Raw genomic sequence first — 14,787 nt, forward strand, 5'->3', positions numbered from 1 at the left:
GACCTCAAGGAAGAACTTAATGACAAATCTTTCCCTTTTTTTTCCCACCCCCCCCCCCCCTCAAGTTTTGGCTCTATCTATTGAAAAGTCCAAATTTGGGGACTAATTGAAGGAAACAGGTACAAGTTGAGCCTTGAGGAGCAAGTGAGCATGCCCCATTCCTTTGTGTTTACCTAGGGCAGTGGTTGGCAAACTATGGCTCGCGAGCCACATGCGGCTCCTTGAGTTTTTAGCAAAGGCCAGCTTAGGAGTACCCTAATTAAGTTAATAACAATGTACCTACCTATATAGTTTAAGTTTAAAAATTTAGCTCTCAAAAGCAATTTCAATCTTTGTACTGTTGATATTTGGCTCTGTTGATTAATGAGTTTGCTGACCAATGACCTAGGGTACGGGGCCCGCCCTGAAATCCTCGTGGCCTGTTGGCTTGACAGTGCCCAAGTCCCAGGAGGTTAGATTTCAGTCTTTCCAAGTATTTTTCTCTCTTGCAAAGCTCAGTTGGGTTCTTCTCAAGGGTGCTTTTAATCTTGAAAATGTTGCTAAATAAATTAATTATAACTAATATAAAAGTGACATTTAAATTTAGAGTAATTTGGGATTAAGCTAACTGATGATAGATTGCTTCAAGTCAGGAACAGTGTTGGTAGATACAGTTTGCTTACTTGTCCCCAAAAGACCTGAATTAATAGTAATATAAAAGAGAGCCAGGGGGTGTTTTTTAAAGCTTACATAAGGATTTATGATTGATTCAAATAAAAAATACAGGCCTAATGCTATTAAATACAAAGAAGAGGAAGCATCCTCTTTGCAATTTTTTGAAACTCAGATAGGGGGCAATAATTCCCTACCTTTTCCTGATCTTTATTGTTTGGGATTGTCGTTTGAAACATTTAGGTTATACACTGTCTAAAATGACTCACAATCACAGACTCCTTCATTCAACATCGTCTTCCAGGTTCATTACCTGGACTTTGCAAACAGGGTTTGTCATGCTAAATTGTTTGTGATGAAGGTAACTGAGCACAGACATCTGTCCATCAGCAACCAGGGACCTTGCTGCTCTCCGTCCTGCTCCTCTTGTGGCCCTGCTTTGTTTGCACTTACGGCCGTCGGGGTCTTTGCTTCCAGGGAAATGATGCACACATTCCTGGGAGATAACACCAGGAAAATGAATACTGTACTGACAGCAGTGCCATGACAGACTCAGCACTTATCAGAGACGGGTGGCTGCCGCTCTGAAGCATTCCCCGAGGAGAGATTTCCCCTGTGGCTTTTAAATTACCATCTTTACCTTTTTGAATCATGAGTCTTCAGAAATGGTTTAAATCAATGAAATAAAAAGGGCAGATGTTTAATGGTATTTAGATGAGTTTTAAAAATCTCTTCAGGCATTACAAAATGATGCCTCAGGTTCCTGCTTCAAAAGCTGACTCTTGGTTCCATCCCATTACTACCCACTGCTTACAAATAATATGTGTTTCCCAGATAATAGTTATTTAGCAGAAATTCTATTTAAAACAGAACCATTTTTTAATTTGTTTTTTTATGACAATAATTGGAGTGGGGGAGGCTGTCAAAGTTGATTATAGTGACTCTTCACGCTGGAGAAGTTGTCTGTGTCAGCCCTGGAATTGTAGGCTCAGAGCTCTTCAGTTTTCTCAGCTGAAGAGCAGTAAATAGCATTGTGGGCTCCTCGTTGCTGGGTATATAATCTCAGGCCCATTTGTATACCTTCACAAAGCCTAAAAAATTAATAGTGATCATTGACCAGTTTTGAGTTCAGTAATACAAATTGATCCATAAGAATTGTTGTGTGTGTGTTTTGTTTTTTTTAACTCTTGACACAATTTTCTTGATGCATATCTGAGGATAGTTTTTATTTTTTTTTTAATCACTCAGAATGTGATTAAAATGAACTAATCCACATTTGCTTCCCCTTCTTGTCTATACTAATATACCTGAAGTCTGACCTTTGATGTGCGGAGTGAGGGTCTGGAGTGGGCCTGCCCAGAACTGGCCCTGGCAGCCAGCATTGCAGGCTGTGTGACCTTGAACATGCTAATGAGCCTGTTTGTGCCTTGGTGTTCTTTTCATAAAAATGGGGTCAGAGTGGTGCCTATTCAGAGAATTGTTTTCAGGGTTACATGAGTTTATCTCTGGACCCAAGAGATAGTAATGCTGAATAAATGTGAGCTGCTGCTACCATTTTATTTAAACCATATTACTATCACCTCTTTCCTGGAAAGCCCCTCCAACTGAATACATTTTAGTTCACCTCCTTGTTCATAAATCTGAAATGCTAGTCACATAGGATGTTGACGGCATTTGAATGACACCAGGAAAGCATACACTTTGTACTGAGAACTCATTTTTATTCTTAAACTTTCCCTACAGGGAAACTGAGAAAGTGAGTGTCAGTCTCCAGTTATTGTCAAATCTGGAGTTTATTTTTATCCAGAGGCAACATTTCACTGTTGTTTTGCTTCATATCTTTATGTGTAATCTTTCCACCAAAAAAGGTAATTATATTTATAAGAACATAAATTTATGAAATAAGAGCCTAAGAAATAATTTTAGATGCATAGAAAAATATATAACTAAAAACTGAAACTTTTTATTATACATGTTCAAGTTTGAAAAATAATATTAGAAAATGCAAATTACCTGTGATCCTACCACACAGAGATAACCGCTACCAAAGTTTGGGAGAAAATTCTTTCATCTTCTTTTTTTTAATAAAACATGCTTTTTAAGTATAAAAATCTAAATGAATAGTAAACTGAATTAGATTTGAGTCTTCATGGTTGTATCCCAGTGTAGGTTGAATAACTAGACAACTTTGTCTCTTTTAATTAGTCCACCATGGTAACACCTTTGTCTCTCTTTTTTTTTTTTAAATATATTTTTATTGACTTTTTACAGAGAGGAAGGGAGAGAGACAGAGAGCTAGTAACATCGATGAAAGAGAAACATCGACCAGCTGCCTCTTGCACACCCCCCACCGGGGATGCGCCTGCAACCAATGTACATGCCCATGACCAGAATTGAACCTGGGACTCTTCAGTCCACAGACTGACGCTCCACCACTGAGCCAAACCGGCTTCTGCACCTTTGTCTCTTTTAACTAGACTACTATGGTAATAAGCTGGTGTCAAAAATGTGGTATCCAGCCCAGGATAAATTATATAATATACTCAGTAATATTAAATGACCATCAACAGTCAGTGAGCACTTAATTTTTGTTAGTCAACATTCTAAGAGCTTCACATGTATTATCATAAAAGTAATACTCATAAAAAGCTCATCTACTGATGGACACTTGGGGTGCTATTAAAAACAATGCTGTCATGAACGTAGGGGTCTATATATAGTACTGTTGCCATCTTACAGAGAAAGTCCCTGAGGTTAGAAGGTCATTAATAAGGTTGATAGTGGTGGTAACCGACATCTTTGCATCCCCAAGTCCCTCTTAACCACTTAGTATTTTCTCTCTGACAAACTGCAAATTCTTAGTGTACTAGGAGCTCTCTCTCTCTTAGTGGACATGAAGGAATGGAAGAAGGGATGCTAACTACAACTTGAGAATCACCTCTGAGCTTAGTCAGTGCTTCTTTGATGCCTGTCAGAGCCTGGGAAGACTTGCCTCTTTTGGATGTCTGATTATAAATAATCTCAGTCGTTGGCCCCCAAACCGGTCCTAAGCCATGGTGGTTGTGTTAGGCAGTGAATCCTGCTAGCTAAAGCAAAGGCCCAGCTCTAAGGTACCTGAGTCTAGGTGTTCATAAGAAGTGAGGCTCCATGGAACTACATCAAACTAAAAAGTTTTTGCCAAGCAAAGGAAATCATCAAAAAAATGAAAAGAGAACCCACTGAGTGGGAAAATATATTTGCCAGTGATACATATGATAAAGATTAATATTCCAAACTTATAAAGAACTTATAAAACTCAACACTAAACACACACACACACACACCCCAATCCAATTAATGCGTGAAAGACCTGAAAAGACACTTCTCCAAAGAGGACATACAGACGGCCAATAGACATGGGAAAATTCTCAACATCACTAATCATCCGGAAATGCAAGTCAAAACAACAATGAGATATCTCCTCACACCTGTCAGAATGGCTCGCATCAATAAATCAACAAACAACATGTGTTGGCAAGGATGTGGAGAAAAGGAAACCCTAGTACACTGCTGATGGGAATGCAGGCTGGTGCAACTAATGTGGAAAGCAGTATGGAATTTATTCAAAAAATTAAAAATGATACTGTTTTATGACCCAGTGATCCTACTTTTAGGAATACACCTGAAGAAACCTGAAATACTGATTTGAAAAACTATACGAACCCCTTTGTTCATAGCAGCAGCATTTTTAATAGCACCCCAAGTGCCCATCAGTAGATGAGTGTATAAAATAGCTGTGGTACATTTACACAATGGAATACTAGTTGGCCAGGAAAAAAGAAGGAAAACTTACCCTTTGTGACAGCGTGGGTGAACCTGGAGAATATTATGCTAAGTGAAATAAGGCAGTCAGAGAAAGACAAGAACCTATGATTTCACTCATATGTGGAATCTAATGAACAAAATAAACTAACCAACAAAATTGAAACAGACTCAGATACAGAGAACAGACTGGCAGTTGTCAGGGGAGGGGTTGGGAAGCGGATTGAAAAAGGTGAAGGGATTCAGAAAAAATAAAAGTAAACAACACTTAATGACACAGACAATAGTGTGGTGATTGAAGACTTGACTTGGGATGGTGAACACACAATGCAATATACAGATGATTAAAAAAAAAAATAAGAGAGAAATGAGCTTCCAGGGAAAGACTTGTCATGAACAATTTTCAAATGTCAGTTGATGGCTCTTGCCATTTTGAAGATTTTTCTATGGATTCATTAAGACATAGAGTACATTTTTCTTTCTTTTTCACATTGGAAAAATTATTTTTCCCATTGTTTCAGCATGTATTCTTGCCTAAATGCAATTGCCCTATTTTTCTTAAACTTTACTGTTTGTTTTCACTTAGAAATGGCTCAGTTGGGAAACTATAGTAGTGGGACAGCAGAAACACCGGAAACAGATGAATCAGTGAGTGTAAGTATCTTTCTTGATGAAATATGATGTTAGTTTTTCTGGTTATGACATCTGGAGACTTGGGATGTGTTAATTACTTTATTTGTTCAACAAATATTTATTGTGCATTCCATGTGTAAGGCACTAGGCATGAAATTTTAGCCCCTCCTTTCAAAAAGAAGGGTTTTTGCTTCCAGTGAAGTGATGCATTCATTACTGGGAGATAATAAAATACAAAGAAATATGCAAAAACAGTTAAAATGATAAACTTGAAGGAAATCTATGAAGAAAAAGGGCCATGTGCTACTAGAACATAACGTGAAGAGATTTACCTTAGTCTTGACAGTCCCAAAAGACACTTGCGCTTGAGATGTGAGATGTTACTAGGATGGGAAAGGGCAGAGGGAACATAGCGGGACGAGGGAACACCACAGGCAAAGACTGACGCAAGGGAGCAAAGTGAAGCTGAGGACTAAGAGCAAGGGACACGGCAGAGACTGGGGAGGTTGGTTCAAAATGGACTCGGAAGTCCTTGTTCATCTTTGTCAATTTTTTCTTTTAAAACAATGGGAAGTGATTGCATTTTGGAGGAAATATATGGGTATGTGGGATAGAGGGGGGTCACAGGGAGATGACCCAATCTGAGTTCCATCTTGAAAGAAATCACATTGATTACAAGGAGCAGGCAGGGGTAACATTGGGAAGCCAGGGAAGAGACTGATGCAGCACACAGGTGAGAGGTCCCGGATGCTCTGCTGCTCTCCCTAAGTTTGAGCATCAGAAGAGGAATCAGGTGGAGCAGGCTGAGGTGATCAGGAAAGAGGGGCAGCCATGTAACCTAAGAATCAAGGTTCTGGAGTCATACTACATGATTTGAAACCTGGCTCCACCTCTTACTAACTGTGGGTTCCCTCTGTGCCTCAGGGTTTTGTGTGTGTGTGTGTGTGTGTGTGTGTGTGTGTGTGTGTGTGTTTGTTTTTCTTCAGAATAGATAGAAAAGTTTAAAGGAGGTAGTTTATGTAAAATGGTTAGGACAGCAGCACTTAGTCAATGTTAAATGAATGTTAGCCCTTTTTGTTTATTTCATTATAACTGTCATGATTTTGAATGTGTTGAAATTGAAGTCCCTTTGAGACATCCAAGAGCTATCAAACTAGCAGCTATGTACAGGGTGTAGTATCTTTTGGCACTTGGAGGGGGCGTTTTAGGGAGTCGTCCGGATGACGTGGGAGTCATCCATTGTCATCATGAGGCCACTTTCAAGTAGGGAAGAGTTAAGGAGACAGGTTGGCCCAGTCTTGAATTATACTTTCTGATGTGAAGCATTGGCAGGTGATGGCTAGATCCAGGTCCTGTGGCCAGAGGCCATGGGAAGATAGAGGAGAGAGTTGGTCGTTTGAGTTGAGGAGGTCAAGTAGCCCAGAGGCCAGGATGTTATGTGAGTTATCTGTGTAGACATTGAAGGCATCTAGATGGTGAGAGAATGTGGGCAGAAAGATAGGTGAGAAGATGAGTATCCAAGTCTTGCAAAAATGAGTGGATGACAGGGTCAGCGATGACAGCTTTCAATGGGGGAGGCTGGTGTTTCTTAGATTATAGGAAAGGAATTCTGGGTTCCACAGTAGGAGCAAAGGGGCTGGTAACACCCTCTCTATGCTAAGAATACATGGAGTATGAGAAAACAATTTTTAACAGCACTTTTTTTGTTCTTATCCTTTGAACTTAAAGTGTGAAGAGCTCTCTTTCTGAACACTGAGGTTAAACTATGGCCAGATTTATGGTATGGAGTTAAAGAGAGGCAGACATTCTATGTTTGGGTGTCCCATTGGTTGCCGACTACCTTTTCCAAGCAAGAAAGGCTGCCACAGAAATGAAATAGCTGTGCTCTGGTCGGGGACAGAGAAGACACAGCATCTGCGGCCCAAGGACAGCCACTCTAGCCTAGTTCTTTCCTGGCCAACTGAAGCCAGAAGGAACTTAAATCTCAAACTTTAAAAGACTATGACAAGGCTAACCTGAATAGTTAATAGAGGTGAAATAAAATTGGGAATTTTCAAAAACTTAATGCCTTCAGCTCCTGGAAATGTGGTGCACTTAAGTGAAACTTAGATACTACTCTAGAAAATTGATCTTTGAAGCTGTCCTTCAGGTTCCTGTGCTAGAATACGGCTCTTCAAAATATTTAACAACAGAGCATGTAATTAATATATTACTGATTTGGCTATTTTCTTGAATTCTCAACTATTTTTTAACTTCTATATTTTGTTTCCAAGAGCTCAAATGCTTCCTTGAAACTTCGAAGGAAACCTCGGGAAAGTGATTTTGAAACGATCAAGTTGATTAGTAATGGAGCCTATGGGTGAGTAATTAAAGAAAACTCTGTTGTATTTTAACACACTAAAGTACATATTCTTCACCTTTAGCTTATGACAAATAGATGTTTATAGGGACTTTAGTTTTTACATCACTGCTTATTCATTGATAGGTATAATATGTAGCAAAAATCATTTTTTACTGGACACTTCATCAGAAAACATATCAGGCAGCCTGAGAGTTATTTTAGAGGATCAAAAAGGATGAATTCAAAAGTGACATGATCCTTCTGAGTTTCTAATAAATAGTTTAAAAGAGTAATTAATACACAAACTATGCCCTGATCCATTTTAGATGGCCCAAGAACTCTAGTTTAATTAGTATTAATCCCAGTTCCATCTGTATATGGAAAGCAATAAACAATCTCCTAGATATTTATTGCCATTTATCACATACATGAGCAGACGAGATAAAAGTGATTTTTGTTGTGCCACAAGGGATGTTTCTCCTTACATTTTTTTTTTTTTTACCTCTAATATTTTCCACACCATTAACTTAGTGAAAAAAAATATTTGTGGTCTTTCCTATGCTTCACTGATTTGCTTTCAGGATATGTCAAGTGGCATATTTCCTGATGTGGCTTATAAATGCTCTCTTGTGAGGTTTGTTTGTTTTTGGATACTTTCTGTCCTTCAAGAATCTCATTGAAACTTAAGAAGATTATTTTAGCATGCAGTTATTTGTGGGTTTTGTTTATTATTTTAGTTTTGGGGACCCTATTAGGATTTTGTACTTCATTGGGGAGAAGGCTGGACTTTGATTTAATGGGTTGATGGTTTGAGCACTGCTACGTTTAATTGGCAGTGGAATTCTGGAATAATATGATCTGTGAAGCACCGTTTTTATGTAACGTGGGCATAGATCTTAGCAGTATTTGGAGTTCTAATTGGTTGAGTAAACTCATTTGTAGTGCAGTTAAATCCCTGTATAGTAGATGAGGTATATCACACTTTGGGGAATGGTGGGAATATACAAGAAGTTAAACAAGCTATAAATCAGTAAACACCCAGGATGCAGGCCAAGTCATTAATGTGCTCACAAGCTGCCTGTAGGAGCCTCTCTCAATCAACTAAAACTTTCTTTCCGTCAAAACCAGTTTGGTGGATAGAGCATTGGCCTGCGGACTGAAGGTTCCCGGGTTCGATTCCGGTCAAGGGCATGTACCATGATTGCGGGCACATCCCCAATGGGGGATATGCAGGAGGCTGCTGATCAATGATTCTCTCTCGTCGATGTTTCTAACTCTCTATCCCTCTCTCTAATAAGTCAATAAAATATAAAAACAAACACAACAGCAACAACAAAAAACTTTCTTTTCTCTTTGGCTCTTCTCAGATTTAATCTCTCATTACATTTTGACAGATTTTCTTTAAGTAATAGTTATTTATCATTTGAATTTGAATAGAGCTATGCCCATTGGTCCACCCAGTCAAAGTGCTGATTGCAGGCTTCTCTGGCTGCTTAACAAGTGGATCCTCAGAGGGAGGTTTTGGTAGACACCACTTTGACAGTGTTGCGTTCACGTCAGTGACTCACAGTGACACTGATTTTGAGAACCGGTTGTATTGAGAACTAATCCTCTCATTAGGAGGAGCTTCTTACTACATGTTGTGCTAAAACACGTTGTGGTTTTTTCAGCATCCTGCTTAGTGACAATTCATATCATAAAACCAACTTGCTAATTTGATAAGCATCTGATTTCCTTCTCTGTTTAACAGCTTGACTGCCTGACTGGAAATTAAACATCCCTTCTTGTCAGTGTGGTTACTTAGTAGAAAGCCAATGCTCAGTGTGTGCCGCGTCATCCTGTTTCCTGATCTATGTTGTCTCCCACAGGAGCCTGTGGGCAGTTGATGTTACTTCCTCTTGGCCGGGGCAGGAGGGACTGGGGCAAGGTCATGGGCACTGACCCCACGCAGAGCTGTTTCCGGACATGAAGTGTTTTTGTGCAGGCTAGAGAGAAGGGATTCAGGTGGTTCTGGTCATCTTAATTGTGGTGTCGAAGTCTTCAGTTGAGCACTTGCACTTGGGTTTGTAAATTATAACTTTGAATGTTTATAAAGTGAAAGCATAAAATTGACTGAAAATTCTAAAGAGTAAAAAACACTAAACTTGAAAAGCACGTTTCTCCCCCACTTTGCTTTCCTTCTAGCTTTGACACAGTTCTCTTTTAACCTCCAAGGACAGGAGATGTGCCCTGTGACAAGTGCCTCATTGCCTTACACTCTCCCCCGCAGCCTTTCCTCTCAGCTTTCCTCCAGCACCTCCACTCCCATTCCCACGTGCAGCATTGCGTGTACAGACTTACGCCCTAGGCTCTCGGATTCAGGAATAATTTTATACGCATCAGACATTCACACTCCTGATAGGATGGATTCATTCTGCTCCAGATCCTGTCAGCATCTGATTCCACCCCCCCACACACACCTCAGTTCTGCACGGGTGGCGCGGAGCTTGGCCCAGAGAGAACCCAGGCCCCAGGCATCCCTGCTTTCTACATCACTTCCCACCCTTAAATTTTCCTATTTCACAGGGAGGTCAGTGTAGTAAAAGAGAGATGCAGCCTTTTCAAAGAAAACTACCTTGGCCAGAAAGCAAAGGGGTGTGGGGCTGAATCACTTCACTCCAGTGTTATCATCTAGGGAGATTTACAGCTCTGCTTAACACTATTAGATTATCTGTCTATTGATTACTATCTGACTCTCTTTGTTCTCTTTTTCAATCAATCTCTCTCTCTCTCTCTCTCTCTCTCTCTCTCTCTCTCTCTCTCTCTCTCTCTCTCTCTCCTCTCTTTCTTCTTACTTAAAGTAGAGTTGGAGCCTTGATTAACCAGAAAGGTGTATGTGAAAGACATCGATTATTATTAAATAAACAAATGTCAGCACTAAGAAATAATCATCCTAAAGCAGTACAGACACGTAAAAATGAAGAACATAAGACAAAAGAAATTCTAATTAAGAAGTCTAGTTGACTTTTGCAACTTGATCAAGATACGTGTGTCCTGAGGCAGAGTTAGCTCAAGCTGCCTAAAGGATTAATTTCACTTGGTTTAGGTCCATTTCCTAAGGATTAGCTGATCATTTTAAGCACATCCTAGCAAGGGAAAGCAGAAAGTCAAACCAAATGTTATGAACTCAAAATCTGAGAAGAAAGGTTGCAGCCATTTTTCACACAGTTCCACCAAAAACCTTGTCTGGATGGCCGTTAAGTGGAGCCTGAGGCAGCACTCTCTTCTGCTCTTTCATAAAATTGTGTACACCTCCATTCTTCTTCCTCTGCTCCCTGTTGCTCTCAGACACACTGCTGAACAGTTACTCATGGAAGAAATGGTGATGCTTGACAGGAAATCAAAATAGCAGCCTTCTGAGAGGCCAGCAGTGGAGTTAGTGATGTCACATGTTTGGGTCCTCAGCACCAAAGCCTGCTCAGAATTAAATATTGAAAGGAGAGGTGGAAAGTAAGCTCTATTCCAATTACTCTCCTGGATAGGCAAGTGATAATATAAGGATGCTATCTTTCTTTTAACATTTTGATTTCCAAATTTCATTAACTATTTCAAAAACAACTCTTCGTGGCAGCGTTTGTTTACTGGTGCTTGTCTTACATCGAAGGGAAGGCCAAGTTATTTCCTAGGCAGCCATGCATCTGTCTGTCCTGCTCCCAGCATCTGTGTAGGCGAAGATCAGGTTTTCTTTGGATTTTTATTTTATTCAATCAGTAGTCAAAAAAGAAGAGCCTTTAATCTGATTTAGAAAGAATGAGTAGTGGGTTGGTTAACTAAAAAGTTTATCAAAGTAGGAAATCATTAATAAATGACATGTATTTTAAACATTTTAACTTAACCTAAATATGTGTGAATTTACTAGTCTTTTGATATTAAGGTTTTTTTTATGACAGTCACTATAAACACACTTATACGTTACTTCTTTTTTCCAACTTAAACTTCTTTAAAGATGAAGAACTTGAAGCAAACTGAATGTAAGAACCTAGATTTTTATTATTTTCTTAATTTCGGAAATCTTTTCACCCATACTAAAGCAATAGGAATTATATTTAGTAACTCTCTTTCCAAAACATTCTATTTAACCCATATAATAAAAGCCTTAAGCAATCATTAGGCAGAATAATTGGTCGCTGTGATGTGCACTGACCACCAGGGGGAAGACGCTCAATGCAGGAGCTGCCCGCTGGTGGTCAGTGCACTCCCACAGGAGGAGTGCAGCTTGGCCAGAAGCCAGGCTCACAGCTGGCAAATGCAGCTGCCATGGAGGGAGCCTCTCCTGACTCCAAGGCATCATTACCTAGCAGTGGCAGCAGGCACAGCAGGCCAAGATGAGCATGAGCAAAGCAATGCCTGGCCTCAGTTTGGGCTCCTCCCTGGCCACCTGCCAGACTGCGAGAGGGATGTCCGACTGCCGGCTTAGGCCCGATCCCAGTGCCATTCTCTGTAGAAGGCAATCAGTCTGAAAAACTCAGTGACTCAGGGAAGCACAGGGAACTCAGGGTGAACCTGCCTCCATGCTTGACTCACCCACTCAATGGTATTCACAGGATGGACCGGGGTGGCCCAGCCTGTGCACATGCAGCAGCTGCTGAAGCTCATGCAGCAGGCCGTGCAGCAGCAGAAGGCCATCCAGCCACAAGCTGGCAGGCAGACATCCCCCAGACTGTGAGGGGGCCCAGGCCGGGCTGAGGGACAACCCCCCTCAGTGCACGAATTTTGTGCACCATGCCTCTATAGTTTTCTTATAAACAGTGATGCTTTTCCTTCTCATCCTCCTGTTTCATCCATCCAAATATTTTTTTACATTAGTTAATCATGATATCAAGCCTAGCCAGAAAAACTGGTGTGAAAGTCAGCCCAGCTATTGGGAGCCTGGGTTTGGGAGCACCCTGATGTGGTCCTAGCCCACGGGGGAAGCATGAGCACCTAGTGAGCCAGCTTCTGTGTAAAGAAAAAAAAAGTAATGTTTAAACAGAGACCAAAATAAAGTGTGATTTTGTGAATGAAAGGAAAAGATGGATACAAAGAGAAGACAAAAATAGAGATACACATACTTGAAAGAAAAATGATTTCCTGGTTGAACAATTAAGGGGGAAATGTGAATTTTGATTAAACTGAAATGGAATATACTTAAGATTCATGTCAGTGGACCACCCTGTTGTATGGCCTAAGCAAGAACATAGGGTGTCTTAGTTCCCCTATATTCATTTCACTGACAGTGAAAATAAGTAGTGGAAAATGCACCTCAGATCAGATGACCCCTTGTTTCAGGAGGCAGACCATTGGATATACCGTGCTGTGATTGATTGCTTTTAGATAAATTACGACTTATTTGATCATTGCATTTGTTGCAGGGTAGCCTCATGAAACCTATTACACAATTCTAACAAGTGATGGCTCTTTTGGTAAATTATTACCTATCTGAGCATTACCTAACCTGGGAGTTCAAGTCTGTGCTCCCACAATGACACGTGAGGAGAAGCTAATGAGAAAAGGATTTGGCTCAAAGCCTCTTCCTCATTGCTCGTCATTTCCAGGTGGGGTTTTACTAGTAAGACTCCTCCTAATTATTTCTTTTTCCTACAACGTTCAAACCTCAGGGAGTCCAGTGCAAGGTCGTGGAATATGTGGAAAGTCCATCAGTCCCTCCTATAGAGTATTTTAGTGAGGCTGTTGGCACCGATTCAATGCAGCCTACCAATTTTACCATAAAGTTGCCTGACACCTCGGCTAGAGGTTGGATGGGGCAGAAGTCAGTGTATTATTGGCTCCTTTTTGCGTTGGGAAATGCGTTTCCTGTTGAACCAGGCACAGGTGTTTCTCATGCCAAGGTTTGCAGTGAGTAAATATACAATTCTTTGCTGCCAAACATCATTAGTTGACCTGTTATACACTCTTCATTTATCTGGGAGGTAAAGATCTCTCTAGTGGGAAGCCTATTACTCTAAAAAGTTATGGTCCTGTTGTAGATTCCAAGGGTATCACATAAGAGATATTTTCTGTAGTCGGGAGGAAAAATGCCTAACAGGTTTCTAATGTCAGGAAGGATCTTGCTCTCGTGATCTGTATGTGCTTTTGTTAATTCTTTCATGTTCTGACTTCTGTATTGGATTTTGTTTTGTTTGTGGAACTGACAACATCAGGTAGCTATTGGAAAATAGCCCACTCTGGAGACTTTTCCTTCCTTCAGCAGTGAAGATGGATTTGATGACCTGTGATCTTTATTGAAGGAATAAAATAAAATAAAAAATCAATTCAGCCAAAGGCACTTGGCTTGGAGCGGATGTTGGTAGCAGCCAGGGTAGCTTGTGGGAGTTGAACTCCGCCTGGCGTGTGGACTGAAATAGAGTACCTGACCACATGGTTACTGTGCTCAGAAGCACCCCATCTTCCTGTGAACCCCAACTCTCACGCTCCTTTTCAGGGCAGTCTACTTCGTCCGGCATAAGGAGTCCCGGCAGCGCTTCGCTATGAAGAAGATCAATAAGCAGAACCTCCTCCTCCGGAACCAGGTCCAGCAGGCCTTCGTGGAGCGAGACATCCTGACGTTCGCGGAGAACCCCTTTGTGGTCAGCATGTACTGCTCCTTCGAAACCAGGCGCCACCTGTGCATGGTCATGGAGTACGTGGAAGGTAAGGCAGCCTGACACGGAGAACATGACCCCTGGGCCGAGACGCCTTGCTCGTTGGTGTGGCTGAAGCTCTCTATGTTTGGGTGATATCATAGCTATGTCCACCCAGGAACCGGAGCCGGGCAAGGAGATGTCTGTGTCTCGGTCATTATCTTGTGATAATTGCTTGTAAAGAGCCTGCTCTACCATAACAAAGGGGAATTTAGTGCTATTTGGGAAAAGGTGGTTGTTCTTTTTTTTAATAGCTTTTAATTCTTATTATCTCCTCTCAGTCATTAAATTTAGAATATATTGATGGATTGTTTCTTCTTTTTATCACATATCATGACAGCATTCATTACAATTGATCTCTTAAAGAATTAATTAAAAGTACATCCTTTCTGCATTCTCCCTCCTGGGAGCACGCCCCCACCTTTCCCTACAGATCTGCCCCCACAGGCCTGCATCTCCTGAACACTGAGGGGCCCCAGGAGACTTGTAAGCAGGGAGATTGGACAGTGGCAGCTCATCCCAGATAACCCCCTGGATCCTGTCTCCAAGGCCGCCTTTTCTCACTTCCCAGTGAGCTGACAGAAGCCCAGCCTTGGATCACTTCTGTCACTGTGACCTTGTAAAAAAAATGTTTTTTATTGATTTTAGAGAGAGTGATAAATTGAGAAGGAGAGAGAGAAACATTGACGTGAGGGAAACATG

At 40.9% G+C, this 14,787-nt stretch overlaps 1 protein-coding gene across 6 annotated transcripts in view; it reads left to right on the forward strand.

Moving 5' to 3' along the window:
• Positions 1-14,787, forward strand: part of MAST4 (microtubule associated serine/threonine kinase family member 4) — a 505,205-nt gene that overhangs the window by 450,853 nt on the left and 39,565 nt on the right. For all 6 annotated transcript variants that reach the window (XM_036408807.2, XM_045571483.1, XM_045571484.1 and 3 more), the window contains 3 exons: positions 5,039-5,106; positions 7,359-7,444; positions 13,887-14,095. In XM_036408807.2, the coding sequence (XP_036264700.1) occupies positions 5,039-5,106; positions 7,359-7,444; positions 13,887-14,095 (363 nt within the window). The remainder of the gene's footprint in view (positions 1-5,038; positions 5,107-7,358; positions 7,445-13,886; positions 14,096-14,787) is intronic.

The sequence above is a fragment of the Pipistrellus kuhlii genome, unplaced genomic scaffold (assembly GCF_014108245.1).
Source record: "Pipistrellus kuhlii isolate mPipKuh1 unplaced genomic scaffold, mPipKuh1.p scaffold_m20_p_4, whole genome shotgun sequence".
NCBI classification, from domain to species: Eukaryota; Metazoa; Chordata; class Mammalia; order Chiroptera; family Vespertilionidae; genus Pipistrellus; species Pipistrellus kuhlii.